This window comes from Manis pentadactyla, chromosome X, assembly GCF_030020395.1.
Source record: "Manis pentadactyla isolate mManPen7 chromosome X, mManPen7.hap1, whole genome shotgun sequence".
NCBI classification, from domain to species: domain Eukaryota; kingdom Metazoa; phylum Chordata; class Mammalia; order Pholidota; family Manidae; genus Manis; species Manis pentadactyla.
The window spans coordinates 46,395,726-46,408,771 of record NC_080038.1 but is presented as its reverse complement, the minus strand read 5'-3'; the positions used below and the strand labels follow the sequence as shown (position 1 = coordinate 46,408,771).

Here is a 13,046-nt window from a genome sequence, read left to right as displayed (position 1 = left end):
GGGGATCATCAGAGAGCAGTGAGAGGTTGATGTTTCACCACCATGACACTGTCAGCCCCTTGAAGGCAGTGGCAGCCGACCTCAGTGAGCATAGCACACATTTGGCCCTAGAGGGTCTTGGGTTTGAGGCCCAGCTGGAGACCTACCTTGCAGTCACGTTTGCCCTGTGAGTGAGGATGTGGCTGCCTCGCAGTTGACCAGCTTGACCTCCTGGAGAACCCAGTGTGTGTGCATTGCCCGAGCCCTCCCTCCTTCCTCCCTGCTCCTGAGACTCCCTGCTCTCTTCCTCCCAGCCCACCCTGCTCTCAGCACTTCCCCCTGCAGAGTGGCGGGGGGAGTGGGCCCCTGATGAGGCTGACCGGGGGAAGGCCACTGGGTGGAATGGGGAGAGTGCTGCACGCCGGGAGGACTGGGCAAGTGGCACCCTCTTTGGCACCGCCTTTTCTGAGGGCTGCTTTCTCCCCCTTTCCAGATAAGCTGCCATAGCTTAGGTGCCCTCTGCACACAGTGCTCAAGCTCACACCCGTGGCTTGTGGTGAGAGCCCCCACCCTCATCCATGAAAAGGCCTGTGCCTACTGTGTGCACAAGAGGGTCCCAGGAGGAGCCCAGGGCGAGAGCACCAGAAACATCATATATCCTTCATCCTTCCCGCACCCCAGACCATGCACCTGGAAACGTAAAGGGAAGGGCACTTAATTTTTGTCAGAATCACAGTGTCCACGTGGCTGAGCACAGACCCAGCAGCAAGGGAGACAGGAATCACAGCCCTGGCCAACAGGTGGAAGGCCACCTGAAGCCTGTCATTAGGGGAAGGGTCTGTACAGAGTCAGCTTCTTGGGGGCGCAGTGTATGCAGTCCCACAGGACCCTGCACTTAGAGGCCTCCCCAGCTGTTCAAGACTCTGCTGTCGCTCTCTTGGCATTCTTAATTTTTGAGCAAGATACCCACGTTTTCATTTTCCAGTAGGCCTAGCAAGGAATATAGCTGGGTCTGGGTCAGGATCGAGGTGTGGCTGAGAAAGGGGGACCCCTTTTTGGGGAAAAGTGGCCAGGGAGTGCAAGGGCTCTTACACTACTCTCCCCGTCCTCGTAACCTGGGACCTTGTCCTCCCAAGCTGTGGGCATCTCCAGGGGACCCGAGAAAGCTCTAGACACTGCCCTTGCCTGCTACCGTGCCCTTCCCATGGGTGCCAAGTGTCTCTCGCTCTCTGTCGTCCATGTGAGGAAGTGTGGGCCTAGCTCCATCCTTGCAGGAGTCACCAGCCCTGGAGCCTCCCAATAGTCCTTGGGGCCTGGTCACAGGCAATGGGTTGTGGAGGTCTGCATGCTACCTTGCTTTCATTAAATGTAGTCTCTTGGCAAGAACAGCTCCTCCTTCTACCAGCTGGAGGGGTGAGCATGTCTCTGTGCGGCCTACCTCACTGTCCTCAGGACTCTGGCTCAGAGATGAGGGCCACAAGTTGTGCGTGGCTCATGAGGGAAGGGTTTCAGAATGGTGCCTTCAAGATGGGGTGGAGGAACTGGGTCCTGGTGGACCCTGTCCCTTGCTGGGGGGGGGGGCATGGTTGGCACCAACCCACAGCCCTCCACCCCATCCTGTCTCCCGCCACCCCCCACTGGTGTCTAACTGGGGCTGCATCGTGTAGGAAGTCACCTAAGTACACGGACTCCTTTGGAAACTCATGGTCTCCGCTCAGCTGGCACCTCCACATCCCCCAGACCACCAGGCACACCTGCCTGCCCTTGAGGCAGAGGTGGGCCCCCTTGTCCCAGAGTGCCCGACCACCTGCCACTCAGACTAGCACGTGTGCACGTGAAGGAGGAAACGTCCCAACTAATTTTGCAACTTTAATGTTAACACTGATAACCCAAAACGTGAGCACGACAGAAGAACACAATGAAAGCAGGGAGGGCAGAGAGAGAGCTTCGTCTTGCATGCCATCTCCGATGGGCAGGTAGGAGCTGCCTCGAGTGCTACGTCAAGAAGGACTCTGAGGAGGCACTCTGGCTGTGACTGCTGCAGTTCATCAGCGCTGTCTGTAATCACAAGACACAGAGGCAACCAGAAAATAAATACAGGTGACGCAGTGCGGGACATGAAGAACAGAACCGCGTCTTTCCAATCTCATGCTCCCACCCCAGCCCCGGCCTTCCCTTGACGGCTCACAGCCCCTCCCCAGCCCTTCCCTCAGAGTCACATCTGTGAAAACCTCACTGGATCCAAGAGAAGAAGTTGGCGCTCGTCCTGGCGGCGTTTCTGGTGCGGATGGTGGAGCTGGTGCTGGGGCCATCTAGGGTGCTGGTGCTGGCCCCACCATTGGTGCCGCTGCTGAGGCCAGCTCTCCAGGTGGTTCTCCTATTGGCACGGTTGCTGTTCAGAATGTACTGATGGTATCTGGCCCAGAAAGCAAAGGGGATCCTGGCCCAGGCGTCGCCAAAATCTCCATCCTCGTCCCAGGTCAGCAGTTCCACCTGGATGTCGTCCCAGCTCCACCGTCCAATCAGAGCTTCGTCCCCGATGTTCATCTGCGCCCTCATCTGGGCCCTGACTTGTTCCTCAGCCATATCCACATCCATCATCTTGAAAGCATCATCCACAGCCTCCAAGAAATGAGTCTTCCAATCCCGGGGGTCCCGGTTCTGATACTGCGATGGAAAACAGCACCCATCCCAACAGCTACCCCACATTCACCCTGGCGCCAGCTTCCTGCCACATGCCCTCCCGCACGCTTTGCCTGATCACAATAACAGCAAAGAGCACGGGAATCAGGCTCCTATTATCTGACCCAGACATGGATTTCTCCCTATCCCTCACCCCGACTACATCGGTGAACTCGTGTGGGTTACCTAGGAAGCTTTCTGAGCCTCAGGATCCTCATGGGACAAACGGCAGGAGGAGGTCATGACCAAGAAACAAGGAAGGTTGGGAAGTGCCAACCCCAGTGCCTGGCCCCAAGCAGAGGCTCTCCATTACCTGGGCGATGAATCTCAGCACCCTCATCTTGCTGGTCTCGTGGCGGGCTCGCAGGCCCCAGACGAATTCATACTCAGGTGGGCTGCTATTGGGGACCTTCTTGTATTCCAGGTACCTCAGTGCAAGAGGATAGCAAGCTTCTGCTTCCAGCCAGGCTGACCTGTTGTTGTGCTAACGGCTCCAAGGTGGCACCTTCCCAGCCCCGAAGCTGCAGCTTGGCCCTGGCCCTGCAGCCGGTGCCCACTCCCACGCTCACTCACTCCCAAGGGGCTCTGCCTCCTACATGGAGGCCTTCAAAGCCTTAGGCCCTTGGTCCTGTCCAGAAGCCACATGGAGGTGCAGGGGACACCGCCTGTAGGGTATTTGTTCATAGGAAGGCCACAAGGTTTGTGCCCCTTGTCACAAAAAACCCAGGTTCCTGTTGGGTGTGTTGTAAACAGAGGAGCCATTTCTTCAGGCCCCCTGCTCTGAGCACACCCCCCAGCCCCACCCCTGCAGGGTTTTGCCAGTGGCCTGGCTGAGACCTGGGACAGTCTACCATAGAAAACCACTATAAAGGGGAGAAACAGCCAACCAAGAGCAGTGTACTATGTGCACGCCCCCGATTGTGTGTGTGTGGTGGGGGGGGCATGAGTGTGTGCTAGTGCACCCATGTGAGTGCACACCATATTCCCCAAGGTCCAAGCACATAGGGTGGGCCCTGGCCAGAAAGTCAGGAGGGCTAGGCCCCTGGCCCGAATGGGCCTCTGGGGGGCCATGCTCAGACTTCCACTCGCTGAGCCCAGGTTTCTGAGATGTAAAGCAGGGGAAATTCTCATACAGCCTATGGACAGGTGCCGAGTGAGATGGTGGTCGTAACCCACCTGACACCGTGTTCTCAGTCACCTTGTGCTCCTCTCCCCCAAGCCTGCCCAGGAATTCTACTCTCCCCAACAGTCACATAACCCCCACCCCCACTCACACCAGAGACACCCATCCCCCATCTGCTAAGGTACAGGACGGGAACGGCTTCCTCAGCAGACCAGCACACAAGGAACACACGACTGTGAGCCAAAGTTAACTGGGTCAGTACTTACTTCTGCTTCACAAAGTCTTCTGTAATGAGCTTCCTCAGATCGCCAAGGAATGGGTGCCTCACCCTGCGAGCAAGGAAAGGAATCCATGACTAGAGACGTGGCAGTGCCCAGATGAGGGCAGGGGCACTCCCTAGCAAGATGGGACACTCCCCAGTCTGTGGGACAGCCTGATGGAGGCCTGGACATGCAGCAGAGGCCAGAAGGCCACTTGTCAGACATAGCCCCAGGTAAGGGTTTCCTGGAGCTCCTAACTCTGATGCTTCCTCTTAGATCCCTCATCTGGGGACAGAGAGGGGACATGGAGCAGAGGGGCTGAGAGTTCAGGACCATTTCCCCATGCACCCCGGTGAGACCCTTTGCACTCTACCTAGTCCAGAGTTCAGGACCATTTCCCCATGAACCCCGGTGAGACCCTTTGCACTCTACCTAGTCCAGGATGCCCGCTCCCCTACACCAGACCCCAGGTTATTGCAATCCTGGGGCCTCTTGTGCCCAAGGATCACACTGAGGGGCGGGAGCAGAGAGAGCCCAATCATACCCAGGGCGCAGTCCCATCTTGCGTAGGGCCTCCCAGAGGACAGCTGGGAGGGGAGATGAGGCATAAAATTTTAGCACACCAAGGTGACACTGTGGGCGCCCCCCACCCCTCCCCCTAGCTGCGGGTCCAGCCACTCACCCTCGCTAGCACGGTTGCCATTCATAAAGATGACTCCCAGAATCACCAAGAGGAGACTCAGCCTGGGAGTGTCCTTGGTCCTAGAGGTGTAGAAAGAGAGATGCTGTTCAGCAGCCATTTGCCCAAGGGACTGCAGCCGGCTCACCCAACCAGCCTCTCCCAGATTGCTTGGCCACGGGGAAGCTCTTCCCACTCTGCACACGGCTTGCTACCTGATCCGGACAAGTCATTCCTCCATCTTGAGCCTGAATCACTTCATCCATCAAATGTGGATGCTAACGCCCCCTCCCAGGGTTCTGCCCAGGACGGGGTCAGGCAGGGTGCAAATGTTTGGCAACGTGCGTCCAGAGGCACACAGAGACCTGCCCTGCCCTGCCCTTCGCACCTCGGAAGTTACACTTGGTGTGAAGCTTGCCTCAGGACCACTCTGCCAAGCCAGGGCCAGGCCCTTAGGAGGAAGAGACAAGTAACAAGAAGCCTGCTTTCTTAAGAAGGTTGGGGGTTGGCCGACAGGGCAGGGGTGAACCCCTGACAGCAGCAAGGCCTCCCCCCAACCCCCCTTCCCCCTGCTACTACCCTTTTCATCCAGTAATCACTGGGCACCGCACTAACTGTGGGAAGTTCTGAGATAGGCACTAAAGGCCTGTTTTCCTGTTTCTCTTCAGGAAGGCCACAACCCGCCGGCCCTTTCTCACTTTCCCAGGAGGCGAGCTGAAGAATCCCGCGTGCAGACAAGAATGTACAGGTGCTGTTCCTTGTCAATTTCCTTCAGGTGGATCCCAAACTTCTACATGGGGGAGAAAACGGAACCGTGAGATCCAAAATCCTTGCTGGGCGTCCTGCAGGCAGTCACGCAATTCCCTGGGGGAACTTTTCCTCAGCGGGGAACCCAAAGTCCTGGGGGAGGACTGGAGGAGAGAGGAAGCGAAGGACTTGTCCCGTTGGGAGCTGTGGCCCTGGCCGAGGCCCCAGGGACCCACTTCACCAGACAGACCACAGATACTCAGGCAGCATGAGGGCATGAAGTATGCAGTGCGTGGTCCCGGGAGGACAGGCTAAGGAAGGATTCCAGAGCAGGCAGTACCGAAATCGGGCCTGGAGGGGCTGCAGGGTGCAAGGCTTCTCCGCCGCTCGTCCCACAGGGCTGCCTTCCCCCATCCCCACGCCCACCTTTTCCAGAGTGTATGTTGCTCGCTCGATGATCTCAGGGAAATGTTCATCATATTCCCGGATCACGTCCTTCAGCATGTCTGCAGGAAGGGAGATGGGGGAGAGCCCCTGGGCTGAGCAGGGGCCACAGAGGTGCAGCCCCTGGGGCGGCCCTGCTGAGGGGAGCACAGTCAGGACCCAGTCCTATGCAAATGGAGCGATGAGCCCAGGCCTGGTGGGTGGGGTTGGTGATGGGAGGTGCCCAGGGTAGGGCTGTGGGGGAAGGGCAGAGCTCAGGGAGGGGGCAAAGGTTGCCCACCTGAGCGCTTGATGGGGATCTTCTTGTAGTCCTTAATCATCAGATATTTCACCAACTTATTTGCCTGGAGAGGAGGAGCACATGGGGAGAACAAGGCATGGATGGGTACCTCGATGAACTGGCCTGAAAACAAGGAGGGAGGTGGAGCAAGGGTAGACTTACCCTCTCTTGTAGAAGGGCCACGTTGCGCGGCGGCAAGCACAGTACATGCCTTGAGGGCACCTGGGACTTCAGGGCCATCGGGGGCCGAGGGGCCATCTGAGCCCGCACTGCCAGTGGGGGCTGTGATGCTCTCCAGGGCGGTGGGACCACAGGAGGCTCTCTCTCCTCCTCGCTGCTCTCATATTCGTCATCCAGGTGCTTGGACTGAAGCATTAGAGAGAGGAGACCCGGGTCTACCAGGCTCACCATGCCAAAGCGCCCACACACATCTTACCCAGAGCAGGTATTGGAAACAATAGTAGTACAGATAGTGGATGACATGTGCTGAGTGCTTACTAGGTGTCAGGCACTGAACCAACCTCTTCGCTCTCCAGGCCTGAGCATAGGGACCTTGTGCAGTAAAAGCATGCTAGCAAACTTGTGTTGGAGTACCCTGAGGAGAGGGGAGGGCAGAGAAAGGAGGGGAGCAAGGGGGGCTGGAGACAGAGGGGAGGTCTCACCTTCTTGGTCCTCTTGCCTCCCATCCTGGCCCAGGGCTCAGTGCTGCGCTGAGCAGGGGCAGCTGCACCTTCAGGCTCAGGGATGCTCGTAGCCACCTTGGCCTTGGCAGCAGCGGCTGTCACAACGTTCTGGGGCTCTACCCACCGAGTCTTGGCGAGAGCCTTCCCAGACTTGATCGTCTTGGGCCGGGTGGCAGCCCCCTCCGTGGCAGATGCTGCCTGGGTCCCCCCCGAGGAGGCAGCACTGGGGCCCTCTGTGGCAGCCTCTTGGGCTGTGGCGGGTCTCTTGGGGCGTGGGAAGGCCATGCCACTGACACCCGCTGGCTGGGTGAAATAAAAGATATCGTTCTGACCCAGGAAGGCTGTCTTGGGCCGCAGGGCATCCCTCTCACTGGCACGTGGAGCCGGAGAGAAAACACAGGCAGTACTCGGGCCCTCACTAGCAGCCTCCTGGGCCTGCAAGGCTGTCTGGGGCGGGGTGGAGGTGGCTGTGGGCCCGGGGGCGGCCATCTCTCTCTTGACTAGCATCTGGGAGATGCGTGGAGAAGCAAGGGTTGCCTCAGGGGTGGCTGCCTGAGTCTCCGCCGTGGATGTCATGGGCTGGGCACTTTCTCCTGGAGCCTGTTCTTCGGCCACAGGGTGGTTGGCGACCACCTGACTGTAGGTGGCACGGGCAGCGGCGGCAGCAGCTCGAGCGGTACGGTTGGAGGCAGTGGCACGGGCTACGTTGGCAGCCCGGGTGGCCGCCTCATTGCCAAGTGCTTCTGGATCCAGCTGAAATGCCTCCATCAGAGTCCTGGCCAGCATAGGGTTTTCCAGTTCCCAGGGCTCATTCTGCAAGGGCAGAGAGAAGGCTAGGGGAAGGCAGGCCACTCTACACTAGCATCCTGCTCTCCCCGTGCTGGCCAGCCTCCTCCTGGCTACCCACGAGGCCCAGTCCCGGCCCCAGCCCTCTTTCTCCCAGCAGCTCAGGGGTGCCTGGGGGGAGCTGGGCAGTCCCTTCCTGCCCAAGCCCTTCCCCTTCATCTCCCCCTCTGCTCCTCCCCTGGCTGATTCAGAGGGCGGGGGTGGGGGGGAGAGCCAGGGTCAGCAGGTGGCCGACAAGGGGCCTCACCGATAGGATGCGAAGGCCTGGACCCAGGCTCCCAAAGGCTCTGAGGATACGGACGTCGAAGCTGGTGAGGGTGCCGTAGCCTCCAAAGGCACCAAATTCCTCATAGTCGTTTCCTTCCATCTCTTCTTCCCCGACTTCATCGCTACCCTCCTCCATGTCTTCAACGTTGTAGCTTTCGGGTTCCATGCGGTAGCTTCCCTCAGCCATGCTGGGGGAATGGGGGTCCCAAGGAGAAGAGAGCCCAGCCTGAGGGCGAGGCTGAGGCCTCCTCCGGAACAAGGGGCGGCATCTCTCAGGAGGTGGGGGTAGCAATCACCAGGTTACCAGGCAGTGTGGAGTAGGGTGCAGGGGGTGGGGTGGCGCAGGTAGACTCTGTGAGAGGCAGAGCCCTAGGGGAGGGATGGAGGAGCTGAGGGCCCCACACTGAAAGGGGGGGTTAAGGTGGACAGGCTCCCCACCCCAGCGGCTAGATTTGAATATGGAGTGGACTGGTGGTGTTGAGTCTGAAGAGTCCCAAAGAGGATGTATGGAGAGAGGGAGAAACAAAGGGCTTCAATCTTAAGGGCTGGAGCACGCGAGCAGGATGAAGGGGCAGCAAATGAGATGAGAGGGCTCAAACAACGGGGACCGCGGGAAGCTCTGGGAAACTGTGTCCCAGGGACCCCTTGGCTGGGTCCGGGTGGGGATTCGGCTGATCCGGATCTAGGCTGGGCTCATACAAGAGCGCTAAGCGGGGAGGCGGGCTGGCACTGAGTGACGCTCGAACTGGAGCGCTGGAAGTCTCAAATCCCAGGATTGCGACGCCAGGAATGGGGCAAAGCGGTCAGCTCGGTTGGAGTGATCTAGGAGTGGTTGGGGTGACCTAGGAGTGGCTGGGGTGGGGAGGTGGGGCCTCCATTTGAAGGAAGCTCAGCACCCACCGAACACGCGGGTCGGCTACAGGGATTCGGATGAGGGCTCCGGTGTCAGGAGGGCTCGGATCCGGGAGGCTGGGTCTGGTGGCGCGACCGGGGCTCCTACCTGGACCGTGGGTCTAATGGGGCTCGGCGTCTGAGTGCTTGGGCTTTGTTCAGGTCCGGGTGTGGGGGTGGGGTGGGGAGGCCGCAGCGTGCGGGTCCCACTCGCCCTCTCACGGTCCCATCTGGGGCTGGATACCTACCTTCCCTGGGGCTCCAATGGCGTCCGTCCTCAGGAACCCCGCAGCCGCGCCCTCGCCTACTGCTGCCAGCACAGCAGCTCCGACCACCACGCCCCTTTTCTCTGCGCACCCCCACCTCCCGCAGCTGGGTAGTCTGCGCATGCGCGGACCCCCTCCCCGCCCCCAACTCCGGCCCGCTTGCCTGCCTGCCCGCCCGCTTTCCCAACAAAAGCCCTTTCCACCGGGTCCCCAGAGCGCATGCGATTCCGCGCGTGGGTGGGCGGTGCGGTGCGGGGGGGAGGGTTCTCCTTCCCGCCAGACTCCCCTCACCCGCCGGGGATCGCAGGCGCTCGCGCGCTCACACCCTGTGGCGCACTTCAACCCACCCAATCGTCTACCCCCGGTGCCCCCACTTTTGCACAGTGCTTCTCATCCCTGCCCTCTCCCCTTGCCCCTGAGCTCCTCCAGCGTGGTCTGGCAGGCCAGAGGATGCCAGTTCCCTTTGTGTTCCCCCCTCACCACCCTTCTCTATGGCCCCCAGCCACACTGGGAACATCTGCTTCCTGGCTACTCTTCATGTAGCTGGTCCATCACAGCCCCATGTGTGCTGGGGCTTGTCTGCCTCTCACAGCATCCCCATGTTACAGATAGGAAGCTGAGGCACAGACACATTGCATGAACTAGACATGGCCACGCAGCCAGGAAACCGAAAATGCAAAATGTGGGCCTGGGTCTTCCTCACTCCCAAACCCATGTTCCACTCGAGCTGCCCTGGGGCCTGAGGCGCCCTCCCCTCTTCACTTTGAGTGGCTGATCCACCCGCCGCCACCACCCCTACCCTGTCAACATCTGTCCCCAACAAGCAAGGTTTGTGTTCTATGAGACCAAACCTCATGCTCTGCACCTGGGCAGACACAAGTAGAGGCCCCCCAGCCCCACCCTCTGCCTACTCCCCGCGGCTCCATTCGGGTGTGGGAACTGCTCCTTGGGGTCCGCTCCCTGCCCCGACTGTCAGGCTCTTTGCCGTGAGTGGCACAACACGCTGACCCTGAGACCATCCCGGTGCCCTCTGGAGCAGCCAGGACAATCAGGCACTTGTGTGTCTGAGCCACGGCAAGGCCTGATGCAGAGTAAATGTTTGCCCGGGTTCCTTCTAGGGCTGGGCCAGGGGCAGCTGTGGTCTTGTGGAAAAAGAGCCTGGGCTCAGCTTCAGCGTTCCAGGGACGGAGTGCGGGACCAGTCAGCCACTAGCTGTGTGAACCCACTAGCGTCACTGGACATCTCTGAGCCTGTTCCTCAATAAAAAAAAAAAAAAAAAAAAAAAAGCAAGAAGCACAGGGAGCACTTCACTGGGGTCCTACCCAACACATGTTGCTCTGCTTCCAGCACAACTAGAGAGACCACCTTTGGAGGCAGAAACTGCTATGTTCCCACCTCAAATGGAACCTGTACTTTTTACAAAAACCGTACTGCATTTTTACATTCGTTTTTATGTCAGTCTCTCCAGGACTCCTGTATATGAATGGGAGCTATTGCTAGGACCACAGCTTTTACTCTCCAATGGCCAATATCAATCCCACCTGGCTGGATGGCTTTCCTCAGCTGTTGTGTTGCGTAGCAACTCCCCTGTCAGCTGCCTGCTTCTCTTCAGCCCTTCGCTTAGAACACGTTTCTGTGGAAGGTGACGAGACCCCAGAAGTGAAAGCCCCGGCAAACCATGTATACGCTATATAACTGTATGTGTTAATATTCTATTAACACCAAAACCTACCACCCCAGTCTGAACTTTGCCCTTGAGATCCAAATCCATGTACTCCCTCACGGACATGAAATCTCCAGTTGGAGGCGTCAAGGGCTCCTCATAGCGAGTCTGTCTAGATCTGATCACTTGGTATACCCAACCCCCCCAGAATTCGCCTGCCCCCCGTCTCTCTTGTTTTTAAACCTCCTGTCTTCACAATATTAGTAAATGGCGTCATCATCCACACAACTACTCATTCCAGAAAATGGAAGTCAGCCCCTGTCTCATTTACTGCACCAGATGGGAAACTTGTGCGGCTCTCTCCCCTACATTAGCCCCAGCAAATTCTAGTCCCATTGGCCTCTTGGCATTCTCAGCTCTTTCTCCTTGACTCGGGCTGTCCATTGGGCCCTGTTTGTGTTTAGTCTCTCTGTGCTGCAGCCTGTAAACTGTCTCCAGGCAAGAAGTTGGGGGAATTGGGCAATTTGAGGGCTCCTTCTCTCAGGGATCACTGTCCTGTGTGGTCCCATGGTGCCTGCACGCAAAGCTTTATAGCCTTTTTGGCTTCTTATAGGGCCCTGTAAGGTGGGAGAGTAAACCAGGTTACTGTTAATGCATCGTGTCTGGAAGCATGATGATACTTACAGTTTTTTTTAATCAACTTTTTTTTCACTGAGCCTTGTGCTTTTAAGATGCATCCAAGTTATTACAAACACCTAATCCATGATCTCCATACATGACATTTTTCCAATTTGCTACCCCAGGGATTTTTCCTCACTCCTAAGCAAGTATAAAGCCAGAAAAACAGAATCATTTAGAGGACTGAATGATTGTTAAAGTTAACAGTTACAGTGCATGTCTCATCAAAAACAATCTAAGTCATACGAAAGTGGAATAGCACCTTTAAACTAGTGAAATAATAATTGTCAAGGCAGAATTTATGCTCAGTGAGTATCTTTTTAAAATGAAGAAATTTTTCTCATATATACCAGCATTGAAATAGTTTACTGTCCGTAGATATGCACCATAAGGAATGTTAAAGGATATCCTTCAAGCACACGAAGAATGTCAGTAAATAGAAATATGACCTACACAAATGAGTAAACAATACTCGAAATGGTACAGATGAGCATAGATATAAAATATTTATTTCCTTATTTTTAAAAGTTTCTTTATAAGTTAATTGTCAGAGTGAAGCAAAAATCCCTAAAAGTTCATTGCAGTTGTAAGTTACGTGGAATTAATTCTTGGACTACAATAGCACAAGGATTGGAGGGAATATAAGTATACCATTGTAAAATTCTAAATCTACATGTGAAGTGGTACAATATTACTTGAAGGTATACTATAATAAGTTAAAGAAGCACTGAATATAAACCCTAATGTACCTGTCTAAAGAATTATGGCTAATAAGCATACATGGGAGATAAATGGAATCACGACATGCTCACTTAATTTAGCATAAGTCCTAAAATGAAAAAAAAAAAAAGACAACAGACAGACAAGCAAAGAGAAAACAATACAATAGTTTTAAATCCATCCATATCAATTACCATATTAAGTAGAAATTGCCTAATGCACCAATTACAAGGTAGAGATTGACATTGGAATCCTTTTTCTTTTAAATAGACTTTAGTTTTTAGAACAGTTTTAGGTTCATAGCAAAATTGTGCAGGAAGTACAGATCCATCCCATATACCTCCTATCTCTACACAGACACAGCCTCTGCTACTATCAACATCCTCCCCCAGAGTATTATACTTCTTAATATCAGTATTACTACATCAAATACATCAGCACATCATGGTCACCCAAAGTCCACAGCTTACATTAGGGTTCACTACTGATGTTGTCCATTCTATAGATTTGGAAAAATATATAATGTCATGTTATCACACAGAATATTTTCACTGCCCCCAAAAACCTCTGTGGTTTCCTTTCCTTTCTCGTAACCACCGGCAACTACTGATTTTATTTATTTATTTATTTTTTAAATTTGGGTATCATTAATCTACAATTACATGAAGAACATTATGTTTACTAGGCTCCCCCCTTCACCAAGTCCCCCCCACATACCCCTTAACAGTCACTGTCCATCTGCATAGTAAGATGCTGTAAAATCACTACTTGTCTTCTCTGTGTTGCACAGCCCTCCCCGTGCCCCACACGCACTGTACATGCTAATCGTATTGCCCTC

General features: G+C 55.6%; 1 protein-coding gene and 1 non-coding gene across 6 annotated transcripts; both read right to left on the bottom strand.

The window, feature by feature from the left end:
• Nucleotides 1–1,835: 1,835 nt before the first annotated feature.
• On the bottom strand, nt 1,836–9,280 carry LOC130682038 (melanoma-associated antigen D4). 5 transcript variants are annotated; one of them, XM_057496130.1, is made up of 13 exons: nt 9,130–9,280; nt 7,971–8,178; nt 6,857–7,690; nt 6,357–6,560; nt 6,195–6,258; nt 5,897–5,976; nt 5,422–5,513; nt 4,727–4,806; nt 4,589–4,631; nt 4,051–4,113; nt 2,975–3,089; nt 2,216–2,646; nt 1,836–2,037 (listed from the first exon to the last, which is right to left on the bottom strand). In XM_057496130.1, the coding sequence occupies exons 2-13, from the start codon at nt 8,175–8,177 to the stop codon at nt 2,028–2,030; spliced, it is 2,223 nt and encodes a 740-aa protein (XP_057352113.1). In that variant the 5' UTR covers nt 8,178; nt 9,130–9,280; the 3' UTR covers nt 1,836–2,027. The 5 variants fall into 5 exon arrangements, with proteins under 5 accessions (XP_057352113.1, XP_057352115.1, XP_057352114.1 ...); XM_057496132.1 differs by having other exon boundaries at nt 7,971–8,832; nt 8,991–9,232; XM_057496131.1 differs by having other exon boundaries at nt 8,991–9,232.
• Nucleotides 3,325–3,454, bottom strand: LOC130682058 (small nucleolar RNA SNORA11). The gene has a single exon (XR_008995380.1). It is a non-coding gene; the product is annotated as a small nucleolar RNA SNORA11 (small nucleolar RNA).
• Nucleotides 9,281–13,046: the final 3,766 nt, after the last annotated feature.

What these genes read in the sequence shown, in the direction of transcription:
- LOC130682038 (XM_057496130.1), bottom strand. Translation starts at nt 8,177, where the DNA reads ATGGCTGAGGGAAGCTACCGCATGGAACCCGAAAGCTACAACGTTGAA. An exon ending in GAGGCAAGAGGACCAAGAAG is followed by an intron (nt 6,561 to 6,856) that starts GTGAGACCTCCC and finishes CTAATGCTTCAG; the next exon opens with TCCAAGCACCTGGATGACGA. An exon ending in GATCCCCATCAAGCGCTCAG is followed by an intron (nt 5,977 to 6,194) that starts GTGGGCAACCTT and finishes CCCTTCCTGCAG; the next exon opens with ACATGCTGAAGGACGTGATC.